Genomic DNA, 15,126 nt, shown 5'->3' on the forward strand with positions numbered 1-15,126 from the left:
CACTGATTTAGCCCCACCCATGTAGATGGAGCTAGGTAGAGCTAAAAGCAGCATGACATGGAGGAGACCAGGAGCTGATAGCTATGTTGTGGGGGCACAGAGGTTAGCCATGTTGTGAGATTACAAATTATTCCCTATATTGGACAACCTCTTTAAGGATTATAAAAATTCATCTAATGGGGTCATTTCAACTGATACCTAAAGGAAATGGCATTTTCCCTACTAGAATAGAGCTAAGCTGTAATACCATCAATGGACAAGAGTTGTGTTGTCTCTGGGGGGAAAAAAATATTTTAACCTAATACAGCCCTTCAAGGACTACCCCAATGGCCTATCTTGCTTTCACTTTTTTTTATTAAAGTATTGTATCGCCCCCTCAAAAGTTATACAAATTACCAATATACATTTATTACAGGAAATGCTTATAAAGTGCTTTTTTCCTGCACTTACTACTGCATCAAGCCTTTACTTCCTGGATAACATGGTGATGTCGTTACCCGACTCCCAGAGCTGTGCAGGCTGTGGCTGCTGGAGAGGATGATGGCAGAGGGATGCTCAGTGTCCCTCCAGTGCCCTGTGTCCCTCAGTGTCCCTCTGCCATCACCCTCTCTAGCAGCCACAGGCCGCACCGCTTGGGAGTCGGGTCGTGACATCACCATGTTATCCTGGAAGTGACATCCCCATTTTATCCAGGAAGTGAAACCTTGATGCAGTAGTAAGTGCAGGAAAAAAAGAACTTTATGTGAATTTCCTGTAATAAGTGTATATTGGTGATTTAATATAATAATAACATTTTTTGCCGGACTTCTCCTTCAACTTACCATTATATCTGTTTCCATATTCATACGTTCCACTGGTAAAATGCGGTATAGAAAAAACAATCGCCCCTATGCCAATCATCAGGGCAGAAAAGGCAAGCCATCTTGGTTTGTGTCCTCTTTGTCCATAAAAGGAGATAACTAGTGACAAGAGACAGAAGGAAATGTCGTAGCTGGCGGAGATCAAGCCTGTTAGGGAGCTGTTTAAGTCATAACGCTTCTCAATAGTAGAAATGACCACATTCACCAAACCATTTACCGCCGTGCCTGAAAAAACAAACAAACAAGGTAACAATATGTATCTTAAATTATATCTTTCATACAGTAGTGCTCAAAAGTTTACACACTTTGGCAGAATTTTGCTTTTTTTGTCCTTTTTTCAGATAATATTAATGATAATACAAAAACTTTTTTTTCCACTCATGATTAGTAGTTGGGTGAATCCATTTATGACCCTGATCAAAAGTTTACATACTCTGGTGATTTTGGCCTGATAACATGCACAGAGGTTGACACAAATGGGTTTGAATAGCTACTAAAGGTAACATCCTCATGTGTGACCTGTTTGCTTGTACAGTGATCCCTCAACTTACAATGGCCTCAGGATACAATATTTTCAACATACAATGGTCCTTTCTGGACCATCGTAACTTGAGACCAGACTAAACATACAATGCTATGGACAGTCAGGATCTGCGGCACATGTGAATAACTAGATGATCAACCAATGAAACTGGCCATTTTACTGGTAAAACCCCAGTATTACTGAAATGCCTGCACTGGTTGGCTGTCTAGTAGTGATTCTCCAGAGTATAGTGTGATACTACATGTCCTGTACTGCAAAGAATTTTGGTCTCAACATACAATGCTTTCAAAATACAATGGTCATACTGGAGCCAATTAATATCGTATGTTGAGGGACCACTGTAATGTGTGTGTATGTAAGTGTGTGTGTGTGTGTGTAGAAAAGCTGAGCGAGTTTCTGGGATCCAGACAGACTCTTGTATCCTTCATCCAGCCACGGGGGATGAAGTCATGGGGAAGCAAAAGAATTGTCAGCCTATCTATGGTAAAAGGTTGTTGAACTGTATAAAACAAAAGGATATCCAAGGAGTTGATAATGCCAGTCAGCAGTGTTCAAATTGTGATTAATAAATGGAAAATCTGGGGCTCTGTACAAACCAATCCACAGTTAGGTAGACCAACAAAAATTTCAGTCACAACAGCCAGGAAAATTGTTCAGGATGCAAAATAGCTGAAATACCAGACTCTCTAAAAACTAACAGTATGGCTGTTTCAAGATGAACAATAAGAAGGCACTTAAAAAAAAATGGGCTGCATGGTCGAGTCGCCAGAAGAAAGTCATTACTGCGCAAATGCTACAATACACCAAACAGCACAGAGACAAGCCTCAAAACTTCTGAAACAAGGTCATTTAATGTGATGACAACAAAAGCAAACTTTTTGGCCACAACCAGAAACGTTACATTTGGAGAGGTGTCAACATAGCCAATGAGGAAAGCAACACCATTCCTATTGTAAAGCACAGAGATGGATCACTGTTTTGAGGATGGCAGGAGCCGCACTTTACATTGTCTGCACTGTCAATTTTGTGCGGTCGCCATTCAAAGAATAGCAGCCGCACAAAATTGACATGTTAGTTTTTTGTGCGGCCACATAGAATCTCGGCCGGAGTGTATACAGTGTGTATACACTCCGGCCGGGATGCCATAGAGTTCAATACCATTAATAAATAACGCCCTTTGTTGAAAACCTGCAACAACGGCAGTTGTTTAATGAAAACTTAGGTTGTGTGAACCTGGCCTTAGGGTACATTGATGAGGCTAGCACAGAGCAAGGCTGGGGACGGACAAGCTTAAAGAGAGGGCAATACAGTACATATGAATGTACCCCTGCTATGAATTAACTAGGCCCTCTCCCCCTTCTGGTGAGATAGGCCCTGTACCTCTAATAATATCATATAATATATGCAATATAATAGTGCAACCTCTAGCCTATGTTCACACATTTGTTCTGACTGTTTATCAGCCATCTTCTGGGAAGGTTGTCATTTTGAGGCCAAATAAAGGCTGTTATTTCATAATGGTAGGCGTTAGTGATGAGCGAATAGTGAGATATTAGAATATTCGATATTCGTACGAATATCCCACGAATATTCGAATATTCGATCGAATATTCGATCCCATTAAAGTCTATAGGAACAAGTATTCGATTAGTGAAAAACATCTATTTGACCATTTGGAGGGTAAAACCGGAAGCTGGGGGATTTGAACACATATTGAATATTTATCGAATATTCACGGGATATTCGTACGAACATCGAATATCCGAATATCTCACTATTCGATCGAATATCTATTTGATCGAACAGTATTCGCTCATCACTAGTAGGCGTCATTATACAATTGATGGCCATCGTTGTACTACTACTACAACTACTGTTATTGGGGCTCAAAATTACAGCTGTTCTAAAAGGCGGCCATCAAATGGTCAAAAAGCACAGTGTGTGAACAGAGCCATAATGTGATGGCAGTCTTTGAGACAGACCCTGCACTGTGATTGCAGTCTGTGAGACAGACCCTGCACTGTGATTGCAGTCTGTGAGACAGACCATGCACTGTGATTGCAGCATGTGAGACAGACCGTGCACTGTGATTGCAGCCTGTGAGACAGACCGTGCACTGTGATTGCAGCCTGTGAGACAGACCGTGCACTGTGATTGCAACCTGTGAGACAGACCCTGCACTGTGATTGCAGTCTGTGAGACAGACCGTGCACAGTGATTGCAGCCTGTGAGACAGACCCTGCACTGTGATTGCAACCTGTGAGACAGACCCTGCACTGTGATTGCAGCCTGTGAGACAGACCGTGCACTGTGATTGCAGCCTGTGAGACAAACTCTGCACTGTGATTGCAGCCTGTGAGACAGACCGTGCACTGTGATTGCAGCCTGTGAGACAGACCGTGCACTGTGATTGCAGCCTGTGAGACAGACCCTGCACTGTGATTGCAGCCTGTGAGACAGACCCTGTACTGTGATTGCAGCCTGTGAGACAGACCCTGTACTGTGATTGCAGCCTGTGGGACAGACTGTGCATTTTGATTAAAGCCCGTAAAGAGACTGTGCACTGTTATTGAAGCCTGTGAGGTGGAGTCTTTTCAAGTTATACATGTCTGTTTAGACCAGATCATTTTGAGGAAAACTACCTTATATAGTAAGATGCCTTTCTATAAGGCAATAAGACTGTATTCTGATCAGATCATTTGCTCCACTATTAGTTCAGAACATACTGTGTAAACATCTCTAAACTTCTCTAAGGCAAAACAAGCAATTGCTTCCTCATTTATGTATAGCCAACATGTTACTTATGGGAGTTGAAGAGCCCTTTACCATGGACATGGATTATCAGTAATAAGCTCATTTACCCAATAAACGGCCAATGCTAGTGGACCAATGATCACCCAATAAACAAAAAAATAGTTAACTTTTTTGTCCAGCCATAAAAATTCTTGGATGTATATATCCCAGCCTAAACTGGAGAAAACTCAGGTCAATTCTCTGTGGTAACAGGGAAAATTCTTTACAACCACAACTCTATAGATTAAAAAAGTTATAAGGGTCAGAACATGGCGATGCAAAGACTTAAAGGGGTACTCCAGCGTAGGGGCACTTTTGTGCTGGGACCACTCACCTCCCCGGTTCTAGCGGCGGGACCGCCTCCTTCACTGACTGGCTGAGCGGACCTGAGACGTCACGTGCCCCGCGTCAGACACCAGGAAGCGGCCGGGAACCTGGCACCGGAGCGCCGCGATGCGGGACCCGCCGCTGGTATCGGGGAGGTGAGTGGACGTCTTTTCCCTTGGCCACCTTGTCCCCGGTCCCAGCGCAAAAGTGCCCCCACGCTGGAGTACCCCTTTAAAAGTATATTCGTTTGGTATATGCTGAACAAAACTCACAATATAGTTTTCATGACTTAAAATATTCTGCCTAGAACACGGTTTATTCGCTAGTAGCCATTCATTCCTTAAACATTCTTATTGGTAATAGATGAAATGATTTATGTTTACATGCATCAATTGCTCAGTGATAATTTTTATGTTCACGTTAACAATTACTTTACTGCACAATCAACAAGTCAGTTATTAAGTCACTAACTGTATGGCCATTAAGTAATTCTCATCCAGTCTCAACCATTAGATTTGAAATTCGAACAGTTATTGGCTTATGTAAATACACCTTTAAGCTATGTTCACACCATGTAACTGCGCGGCTGTATTTGCGGCTGTAATTGTACGGCGGTATTTTTGGTGGTTCATGCGTACGCTGGAAAGTATACGATATACGGCTGCACAGTGCACACTATGTATGAATCTACGGCCCTATCGTAAACGGACCCATAAAAAATGAACAAGACCATTGTTTGCAGCTGGAAATGCGGCCGTGGATTGACAGGCGGTCCGTACGGAGTACTTCAAAAATAGCCGGCAATGATGCCGAATGCCGATGCCTCTAATGGTTATAAAAATAGGGGGGACCCTATGCGTTTTTTTTTTTTATTATTCATTTATTTAAAAAAAAAAACATATAGGGTCCCCCCTATTTTTATAACCAGCCGGGTTAAAAACCAAACGACAGCAGCCTGGTAACACCAGGGTGGGAAGAGCCATTGGTTTAGGCCCTCCCCAGCCTAAATCTTACTAGCCTGCTGCCGCCCGGTCCAGGAGCGCCAATTTTGACGCTCCGGGACCACTGGCACCCGGCTCTTCCCAGTACCCCTGGTGGCATTGGGTACTGGGTTAATAATAGGGGGTTAGTGTTAGCCATTTTATACCGGCTAACACTAGGCCCCAACTTAGTAATGGATTCCGTCTATTAGACGGCTTCCACTACTAAGTCTATAAAGTAAAGAAATAAAAACAAGACACAAGTTAAAAAATTTTTTTATTCAAATAAAAACACCCCCACACCCCTCATTGACCATTTTATTTAAAAAAAAACAACAAACAACCGCTGGTCATCGACGTAGTCCACGGAATCCGACGTAATCCACAGGATACCGATATCTGAAAAACAAAAAGGGAGAAACACACAAAAAACACACAAACAGGAGCACAACACCCATCATTGTGAGCGGTGTAGTGCTCCTTACAGTATGCAGCATCTTTACAGATTGCTGCTTACAGTCTGGCCCCCAAGGGGTTAAGGGTGGATGTATTGTATCCCCCTTAACCCCTTGGGGGCCAGACTGATGTCAGACTGCACCCATCCCAGCAAGGAAGGGGTTAAGTGACCCCCCTTCCTTGCTGGGAGGGGTGCAGTGCTGGGGAGGGGGTGGGGAGAGCTCTATACTCACCCCGATGTGTCCTCTTCGCTGGTCCGCAGCACAATGAAGTCACTGTACTGCGGACCGGCTCTTTATATGTGCGCTCAGCCGATCAGCCAATCAGCTGAGCGCACATATAATTCTAAATGTTTCTTCTAATAATGCTATTGTGATAACATAATTAGAAGAAATATTTGATGTTTTAATTAAAGTAAAGTGATGATTAGTACAGAATGCTCTATTGCCGGCAATATGAATTAACGGCTTACTGGAGCTTCCTGTGCTAATTAATATTTAATTAATAAAACACATTTTCGTTGTAATAAAGTCCCTTTCATTGTTCAATAATTTAATTTAAACGAATCCATCATTGTGCAATTAAATATACTGTCAAAAATATATATATATATATATAAATATACATTTATTTATATATATATATTTATTTTAACAGTATATTTAATTGCAAAATGATGGAATTGTTTAAATTTAATTATTGAACAATGAAAGGGACTTTATTACAACGAAAATGTGTTTTATTAATTCAATATATCAAACATGAGATGCATCGGCATCGGCATACTGCAGAGGATCGCAAACCCCGGTAATAGCAATTCATGTAAACTGTTTCCCTGCTTTCCCAGATGCATCCAGAGGTGTTTGCATCACTTACTTAAGATTTTATTTGTTATTTTTAGTTGAACCAGATTTCCAAGTAAATGACCGTATGTTTTCAGCCGCATGTCTATTTTTTCCCACGGCCGTAGTTTCATCCGCACATTTACAGCCGCATAAAAAATACAGCCGCACACATACATAGTGTGAACATAGCCTTAGTTGGAAGGAATAACACGCAAGTTTTATGTCCCCTGGATTATTCTTATCACTTATTGAAAACAGTGAAAGTAACAATGATGAGTTGTTTTTTTTTCTTTAAACAAACAATGCATGGATCCGGAGACTATGCCTATATATAGTCCATTTATTATTCTAATCCATTTAAAAGGCATCTCCAGATAAGAAAAAACTTGTTGTTTATTAAAAGTACATTAAAAGTTATATAGATGTGCCTATACAATTTATTACCATATTTGTGCCGTTCACACTGGTAGCTGATTGACATTACAGATGAGCGAATTTGCCGAAGTTTGGGTTCGTATGAACCTGAACTATCGGCTTCTGATTCCCGTTGTCTGCAGCCTTAGTAAACAGGGTGGATACAGCCTGAGGACCGCTTAGAAAACTGGGATACAGACATTGGCATAGGCTGTATCCCAGTTTTCCAGGCGGTCCTTAGGCTGTATCCACCCTGTTCACGGAGGCTGCAGACAGCGGGAATCAGAAGCCGATAGTTCAGGTTCATACAAACCCAAACTTCGGCAAATTCGCTCATCTCTAATTGACATCCAGAAAGTGAAGAAAAATGGCCTCTGTGCCAATTCACATTGTCTCCTGCTCCCACTGCTCTCCCACCTTAGGAGACAAAGATTCCATGCCTCTGTCTCACATTGTGTCTGTTTGCTGAGCACAGGCTGATGATGCAGAAAGGGGGCAGTGCGTGATGTCACAGGAGGCTTGGCTGGATTCCCCAATCCCCTGAGTGATTCACCATCTCTGACCAGCCAGAAGCAGCTGCTGAAATTTGGTGGATTACGCAGTAATGTGCAGTGAAATTGGGTCTGTGTTCACAACTGTTGGAGTTTCATTGCAGTACTGCAGCGTATTTACAAAAATAATGCAGTAACACAATTAAATTATGCTAAACGACACAGAGGATCAGAGCTGGCACTGCCAATCCCACCTGGAGAAAAAACAAGGCATAGACAGTATATCGCATGTTAGATAATATCAGATAAAGTCCTTATTGTGGGGCTCAATCTCTAAGATAAAAGATGCTTGATCATAATATGTGGGTGGAGATGAGAAGAAAAAATGTTTTAATAAATTCAAAAAGTTCTTACTATAGGCATTACAGGTAGAGAATACAGCGGGCTGTGTGGGTGAGACTACAATTAAATGATTAAGTACTGCAAATAATTCAGTAACACAATGAAACTGCAGTGTGTGAACACAGCCTAGATGTTCTGCAACAGATTTGGGTGGGGAATGGGCAGGGTGGAGGACTGTGATCAACAACTGAGGGAAAGCAATGCATTCTTGAATCTGTAGTACTGTGTACAGCTGCTCAACCAGGAAGTACAGCCACACAATACAGAACCCCCCCCCCCCCCCCCCAAACAAATGGACTTTTGGTAGTTTCAAAACTGGGATAGATATGTGAGTGATGCTACTTTCTTCTGAAGAAGGTTAGTTTTTTTTTTTACCTCTACCTGGAGTTCCCATTTAATCTAATGGGGAGATTTATCAAACTGGTGTAAATTAGAATTGTCTTAGTTTCCCCTAGTAACCAATCAGATTCCACCTTTCATTTTCCAAAGAGTCTGTGAGGAATGAAAAGTGGAATCTGATTGGTTGCTAGGTGCAACTAAGAAAATCCCCAACTAAGTGTTTAATTTATCATTAAATTCAGAGCATTTAGAGATTTAGTTTACTTGAGACATACACAAAAAAACATTAAAGGGGTTAACCACCTAAGAGCGAAACAATTAAATGCTAGCTGGTCTTACTCACCAAGTCCCCCTGAGTAGTTTGGGCCGTCTCCTGTCTTTCTAGTTTTTTAAAAGCTGATCTATAACCAAGATAGGAAACTACTTTTCCAATCATGCATTTCCCTGATTGGTCCATTTGCGTACTTACTCCCTTAGCTGTCTTTCCTGCCCACTGCTGCCATTACTATTTCACAGTAAACACAGGACTGTTTTTTTCACTGATTTTGCATCACCTCACCCCAATATGTATTCCATACTAGCTGATGATGTAGTAGAGCTGACGCGCGCATGGTGTAGCTCTGTGCTGCATAACAGGCATCTGTTTACCGGTGGTGGGGGGGTGTAGAGTGGGTGTAGACCATGGGTCTCCAAACTGCGGCCCTCCAGCTGTTGCAAAACCACAACTCCCATCATGCCTGGACAGCTAAAGCTTGGGATTTCGCTGTCCAGGCATGATGGGAAATGTAGTTTTGCAACAGCTGGAGGACTGCAGTTTGGAGACCCATGGTGTAGACCTCTTCATTCTGTGAATGAAAACATTCTATGTACTTTTTAATTGTTCTGTAGTTTTTCCATATGTACCTTTCACCCTTAGTTACATTATTGATTTGACAACTCCATATGCAGTTTTGTCAGTTTTTTTTGTTTTGTCAATTTTTTTTTTATTTGACAAATGGAAAAAGGGGAGGAGGGGATATTTTTTTAAAAACATTTTTAGGCTGCATTCACACAACATAAATTTTCTATTAATCACGGCCGTTGTTGATGATTTTCAACAACGGCCGTGATTAATAGAAAATTTACTTTGCACTGCAGTCAGAGGGAATCCCGGATGGAGTGTATACACATAGTATACACTCCGGCCGGGATCCCTGGTGGCCGCACGGAAAATAACATGTCAATTTTGTGTGTCCGCTATTCATTGAATAGCAGCAACACAGAACTGACAGTTCACACAATGGAGAGTGCGGCTCTGGCCACACTCTCCATTGTGTGCAATGGTGAATTGGGATGCAGATGCACAAGTTCATCCATCCAGTACTGCAGTCACAGAACGGCTGGTGTGTCACGTAGTGTGAACCCGGCCTTAAAGTGTACCTGTCATCTTATGTCTTTAAAAAGAAAAAAAAAGCATGCAGACTTGGGTAGTGTCTGTGATCCATCACCCTTTTTAAAATATAATCTTCGGCAGCAATTGCTCCATTCCTCTGCTCTTCTTATCTGCAGTTATCCTAACCTCTGTGTACAGGAAGTGATGTCATCTGCCCTCACATCCTGTCAAGCAAGGGTAGTAGAGGAGTGCAGTAAGGGAAGCTCCAGGAGAAAGTAACTGCAGCACACATGGTACAGTTTTCTATCACTCCCATATTATTTGATAGACATATAAATATTAGAGATGAGCCCAACTCAAGCATGCTCATATCCGTCCATACTCTCCTCACACTGATCTTTACAGAACGGACAGGAAAACTATGTCTGAATTTACATCTAAAAGTTGTGGGGGAATGAATTTAGACTAACAATAAATAACCAACACCGCACTCTCTAAGCAGTATATCAGTCCATGCACATCCAACGGATCCCACTCAATCCGCAATATATCAGCAATACTTTTAGTAAGATGTGTCTAATGTACGAGAAATACCTTAAATATTGCAGCTTGTCGGTGTTCACTCCAAATAATCAGGACGTGTACTCACACAGATGCAGACTTTGCTTTCACTTATTTTTCTTTAATCGGTATCTCGTACAGGACAAATTCAAATGCTCACAGGCTGGCGTGTTCTCCTCTCAGTCCAAACCATCCAACCTCGCGGCGGACGTTTCGGAGGACAGGCTCCTCCTTCCTCATGCGCGCATGAGGAAGGAGGAGCCTGTCCTCCGAAACGTCCGCCGCGAGGTTGGATGGTTTGGACTGAGAGGAGAACACGCCAGCCTGTGAGCATTTGAATTTGTCCTGTACGAGATACCGATTAAAGAAAAATAAGTGAAAGCAAAGTCTGCATCTGTGTGAGTACACGTCCTGATTATTTGGAGTGAACACCGACAAGCTGCAACATTTAAGGTATTTCTCGTACATTAGACACATCTTACTAAAAGTATTAGGAATGAATTTAGACCAGTCTCTCAATATATTTATTGTATCTCTGTCTGTCTGTGTGCCTCACACCCGCTACGGGAGGCCATGTCTGCTCTGACAAGCTCCACTTGCTTTTCAAAGAAGTAGTGAGGTGGAAAAATTCTGAAATCCACTTTGTGCAAATACATGGTTCTCCATTCTTGAGATGGCAGGGGGTTCCAATGGTCCTGGATAAGTTATTTTAACTCAGAACACCCATGTAACCATTGTATACAGGGCCGCTTCTGCCATGAGGCGGAATGAGTATTCCGCCTCAGGCGGCAGATTCTGCGGCCATGCAGGGGGCGGCAGATAGCCGCCCTGCAGCCGCTCACTTGTCCTGCGGCAGCCGTCCGGTCCCGCCACCAACGCTCACCGATGTCCCCCGCCGCGCTCCCGCGCTGTCAAGTCAGCAGCTTTCATGGTCCTCCAGCAAGTCGTGAGTGCCCGGGGTTAGCGGGGGCCGCGATGAGCTGGGACAGCGGTTATCGTTGGCGGCGGGATGGCGGCGATGACAGCTGCTGACTGTCGGCGCGGGAGCGCGGCAGGGGACAGCGGTGAGCTTTGGCGGCGGGAGTGCTGCGGCAGGACAGGTGAGCGGATGCAGAGCTGGAGGGCGCGCGAGGGGGGGGGTGTTCTTTGTATACGGGGGTGCCGGGTACGCACTGGGGGGGGGGGGTCGCGAGCTAGTGAGGGGGCGGCCGCCTGCGGTTTGCCTCAGGCGGCGGAGACCCCAGAATCGGCCCTGATTGTATAGAGAGCAAATACCTACTGACATTTCAAAAGATCCAAAGTCTGAAATAAGCAGGTCCCTGATACACTATTGCAGCAATTCTACGGAGATCATAAGGTGAGTGAATAATAACAGTACGTAACATAGTAAATTATAGCAGGTGACAGACTGTTATGCATAAAAATGATGGACATGCATATATACAGCGTACAGGAAATTGTAGATTGTGCTTCTCTGTGACTCTTTACTATTATGTTGGCAAAGAGATGCGGAATAGTTGTTGCAATAAATGTCATAGTATATTGCTTACCTTCCATAATAGCCAGGAGGCTGTACATCACTAGATAACCCTTGGGATTGTTACAGCATTGTAGAAAGCTTGGTGTAAAATTGCCCCATCCACATGGACCCTCTTTGAACTCTTCTTCATCTACATGGTGGGCATGTGAGTCCTCCTTCACTCCATCATTAACCTTACTGATTCCATTATCAATAGATTGTAAGCCCACCTCGGCCAAGGAGGTAAATGCAGGGTTATCTATGCCTTCCTCCATGACATACAATTGAGAGTCCAGTTTGGGATGAGTGGATGAGAGCAGCTTCTTGAAGGATCATTGGAAAGGCAGCAGAGCTCCTGAGAAGTTATCTGTGCATGGTGCACATGTCCGTCTGCAGCTTGATAAGCAAAGGGAGATCATCTTGGACAAATGTGCTGAGTCATAAGAAAAGTGAGAACACCTCTTCATTTTTTTTTTTTTTTTTTTCACAGATTGGGGTCAACTCACCTGCCAGGGAGAAAACATCCCTCCCACCCTTAATCTCACCTGTGTTATCTGAAGGCAAGGATCACATGGGCAGGCACCTACTGTACCTATCCTCCACATCTTCCTCCTCCACCTCCTCCTATTACACGGCATTCATAGTACTCACATACTGCATCTCCTGAAGTTCTTAGCAAGTATTTAGATGCATGAAACTAATATTCTACATTCCCAGGACTTTCACCTGTCAATTATTTACTCATATGTATGAGCTGTAAGCAAAGACCACAGCAGATTACTAGATCTGCCACTAAAGGTAATTATACGGTAGGTTATAAGGTATGAATGCCTCTTTCTTTTCACTTTAGATGTCCTAGTTGGCTAGCTTCCCATGAGCTAAACATTCACTTATACCATAGCGCAGTTTGAAAGTTGGTTGTTAATATTTGCATATTGTAAATTTATTAATTCAGTTTAGGTCTAAAAGTTAAAGTCTATCTCCAGCAGTGTTTTTTCAATACATTCCTAATTTTGGCTGCAAAATACTGACCAAAATACTGAGCAAAAATATTGAGTGGGAACATAGCCTTAGGGCCCTATTACACAGAACAATACAAATCCAGTAAGATAAAGAACAGGCACTCACCGATCAACCAGTAAATTTCTTCTTTATTTCCAACGACAAATCATAAATATTCAAAGAGAGGAAGCATGGCAAACAGGTCTCAGCGACGCACGTTTCGTGTTACTCAAACACTTCCATCATCAGCTAGAGGAAGTGTTTGAGTAACACGAAACATGCGTTGCTGCGACCTGTTTGCCATGCTCCCTCTCCCTGCGTTTTAATGATTTGTCGTTGGAAATAAAGAAGAAATTTACAAGTTGATGGGTGAGTGCCTGTTCTGTATCTTACTGGACTTGTTTTGGACACAACTATTGCATAACAGAGCACCGCATGGACGTGTATGAATTGTGTCTTGGAAATAGTGAAAATAGTGGGAGTAGGATCAGTAGTGCCGGGTTGCATCGTCCGAATCAGCCCTGTCTGATTGATTATCGTTTTGTCTAATAAACACAACTCATCGGCTGATAGTAGATTTAGGTTTGGATCTATAATTGTTGGGCGCCGACCGCGCATCGCTACATGTAAAAGCGATGCGCGTCCGGCGGCTGACGATTTACAAAGTGTATACCTATCCATGGTCCAGGGTGCCCAATGAGCAGTCATGTCTTTAAAGCTGAAAAATTTTGTTGTCTTCTGTATATATATACTATATATATATATTTCTTTCAGTGTGACATATGTAAACAGACAATTTATGATCTTTATGACATGTATTACCCTGTTATTCCTACTAATCACTATCATATTTACAAAGTACAAATTTATAGATTACTAGCTATAAAAAGTAAGAACATCATTCTAAAGATAAATGATGCACTATGGGGTTGTTTACATCTCATTTTGTGTCTTACACTATGGAAATACGTCAGGATACCATATAATAGTAATAATAATTTGCCTGTTGCATCGTCTTATCATTTAGTAGACTAAACCAAGCCTACTTGCTGTGTATTACAGCAGTATACTGGTGAAAAATAGACCAGATAAGTAGACTATGGGGGAGATTCATCAAACACAGTGTAAAGTAGAATTGTCTTATCAGATTCCACCTTTTATTTTCCAAAGAATCTGTAAGGAATGAAAGGTGGAATCTGATTGGTTGCTAGGGGCAACTCAGCCAAGTCTGCTTTACACCAGTTTACTAAATCTTCCCCTATGTTTAGTCTGTTGAATCCTGTAGCTACGCCACAGGCAAATGGCAGTTTATGTTGGAATTCCTTACATTACAATACCCTAACACAGTGCTTCCCAACCTTTTCCACCTCGGGGCACACCTTGGAAAAAAAAAATTATCTCGGGGCACTCCTACTAAATAATGTTCTACAAAACAAGAAAGCCGTCATACAGCGACTCACAGGTGACGTCTTCTTTGATCTGAGGCGTCACTTTCCCTTTTCCTCTCCATCCAGTCCAGTCCTCCATGATGATTCCTTCCAGATATGTTTCATCTTTTCAGAACCTGCGAGACAAACAATTTAGGCTCCGCACATTTCTAGCAGCTTCCTTTCCTTTCTCCCCCCTGTAGGCTCCCATAGTAACTGCACTGTTTGGTGTTATGTGCAGTAAAGCGAGTAGGAATCTGGGATGCCCCCTGTATGTAGGATCCCCCGCTGTGCCCCCATGATCTAATAATGCCCCCAGAGGTTCCCCCATGAACTAATAATTCCCCCAGAGGTGCCCCCTATGAACTAATAATGCCCCCAGAGGTGCCCCCCATGAACTAATAATGCCCCCAGAGGTGCCCCCCATGATCTAATAATGCCCCCAGAGGTTCCCCCATATACTAATAATGCCCCCAGAGGTGCCCCCTATGAACTAATAATGCCCCCAGAGGTGCCCCCATGAACTAATAATGCCCCCAGAGGTGCCCCCATGAACTAATAATGCCCCCAGAGGTGCCCCCATGAACTAATAATGTCCCCAGAGGTGCGCCCATGAACTAATAATGCCTCCTGAGGTGCCCCCATGAACTAATAATGCCCCCAGAGGTGCCCCCATATACTAATAATGCCCCCAGAGGTGCTCCCATGAACTAATAATGCCCCCTGCTGTGCCCCTTAAAAAAACAAACATCCTACTCACCTAATCCGCGCTGTGGCTGCAGGAAGCAGCTCTC

The 15,126-nt window shown here is 43.0% G+C and overlaps 1 protein-coding gene across 1 annotated transcript in view; it reads right to left on the reverse strand.

The window, feature by feature from the left end:
- SLCO4C1 (solute carrier organic anion transporter family member 4C1) overlaps window positions 1–12,333 on the reverse strand; it is a 37,415-nt gene extending 25,082 nt beyond the window's left edge. Inside the window, exons 1-2 of the mRNA XM_069964672.1 lie at window positions 11,935–12,333; window positions 822–1,085 (exon numbers count right to left, since the gene is read on the reverse strand). Coding sequence (XP_069820773.1) covers window positions 822–1,085; window positions 11,935–12,178 — 508 coding nt within the window. The 5' untranslated portion in view covers window positions 12,179–12,333. The remainder of the gene's footprint in view (window positions 1–821; window positions 1,086–11,934) is intronic.
- Between the last annotated feature and the right edge of the window lie 2,793 nt (window positions 12,334–15,126).

Source organism: Dendropsophus ebraccatus, chromosome 3 (genome assembly GCF_027789765.1).
Source record: "Dendropsophus ebraccatus isolate aDenEbr1 chromosome 3, aDenEbr1.pat, whole genome shotgun sequence".
Taxonomy (NCBI): Eukaryota; Metazoa; Chordata; class Amphibia; order Anura; family Hylidae; genus Dendropsophus; species Dendropsophus ebraccatus.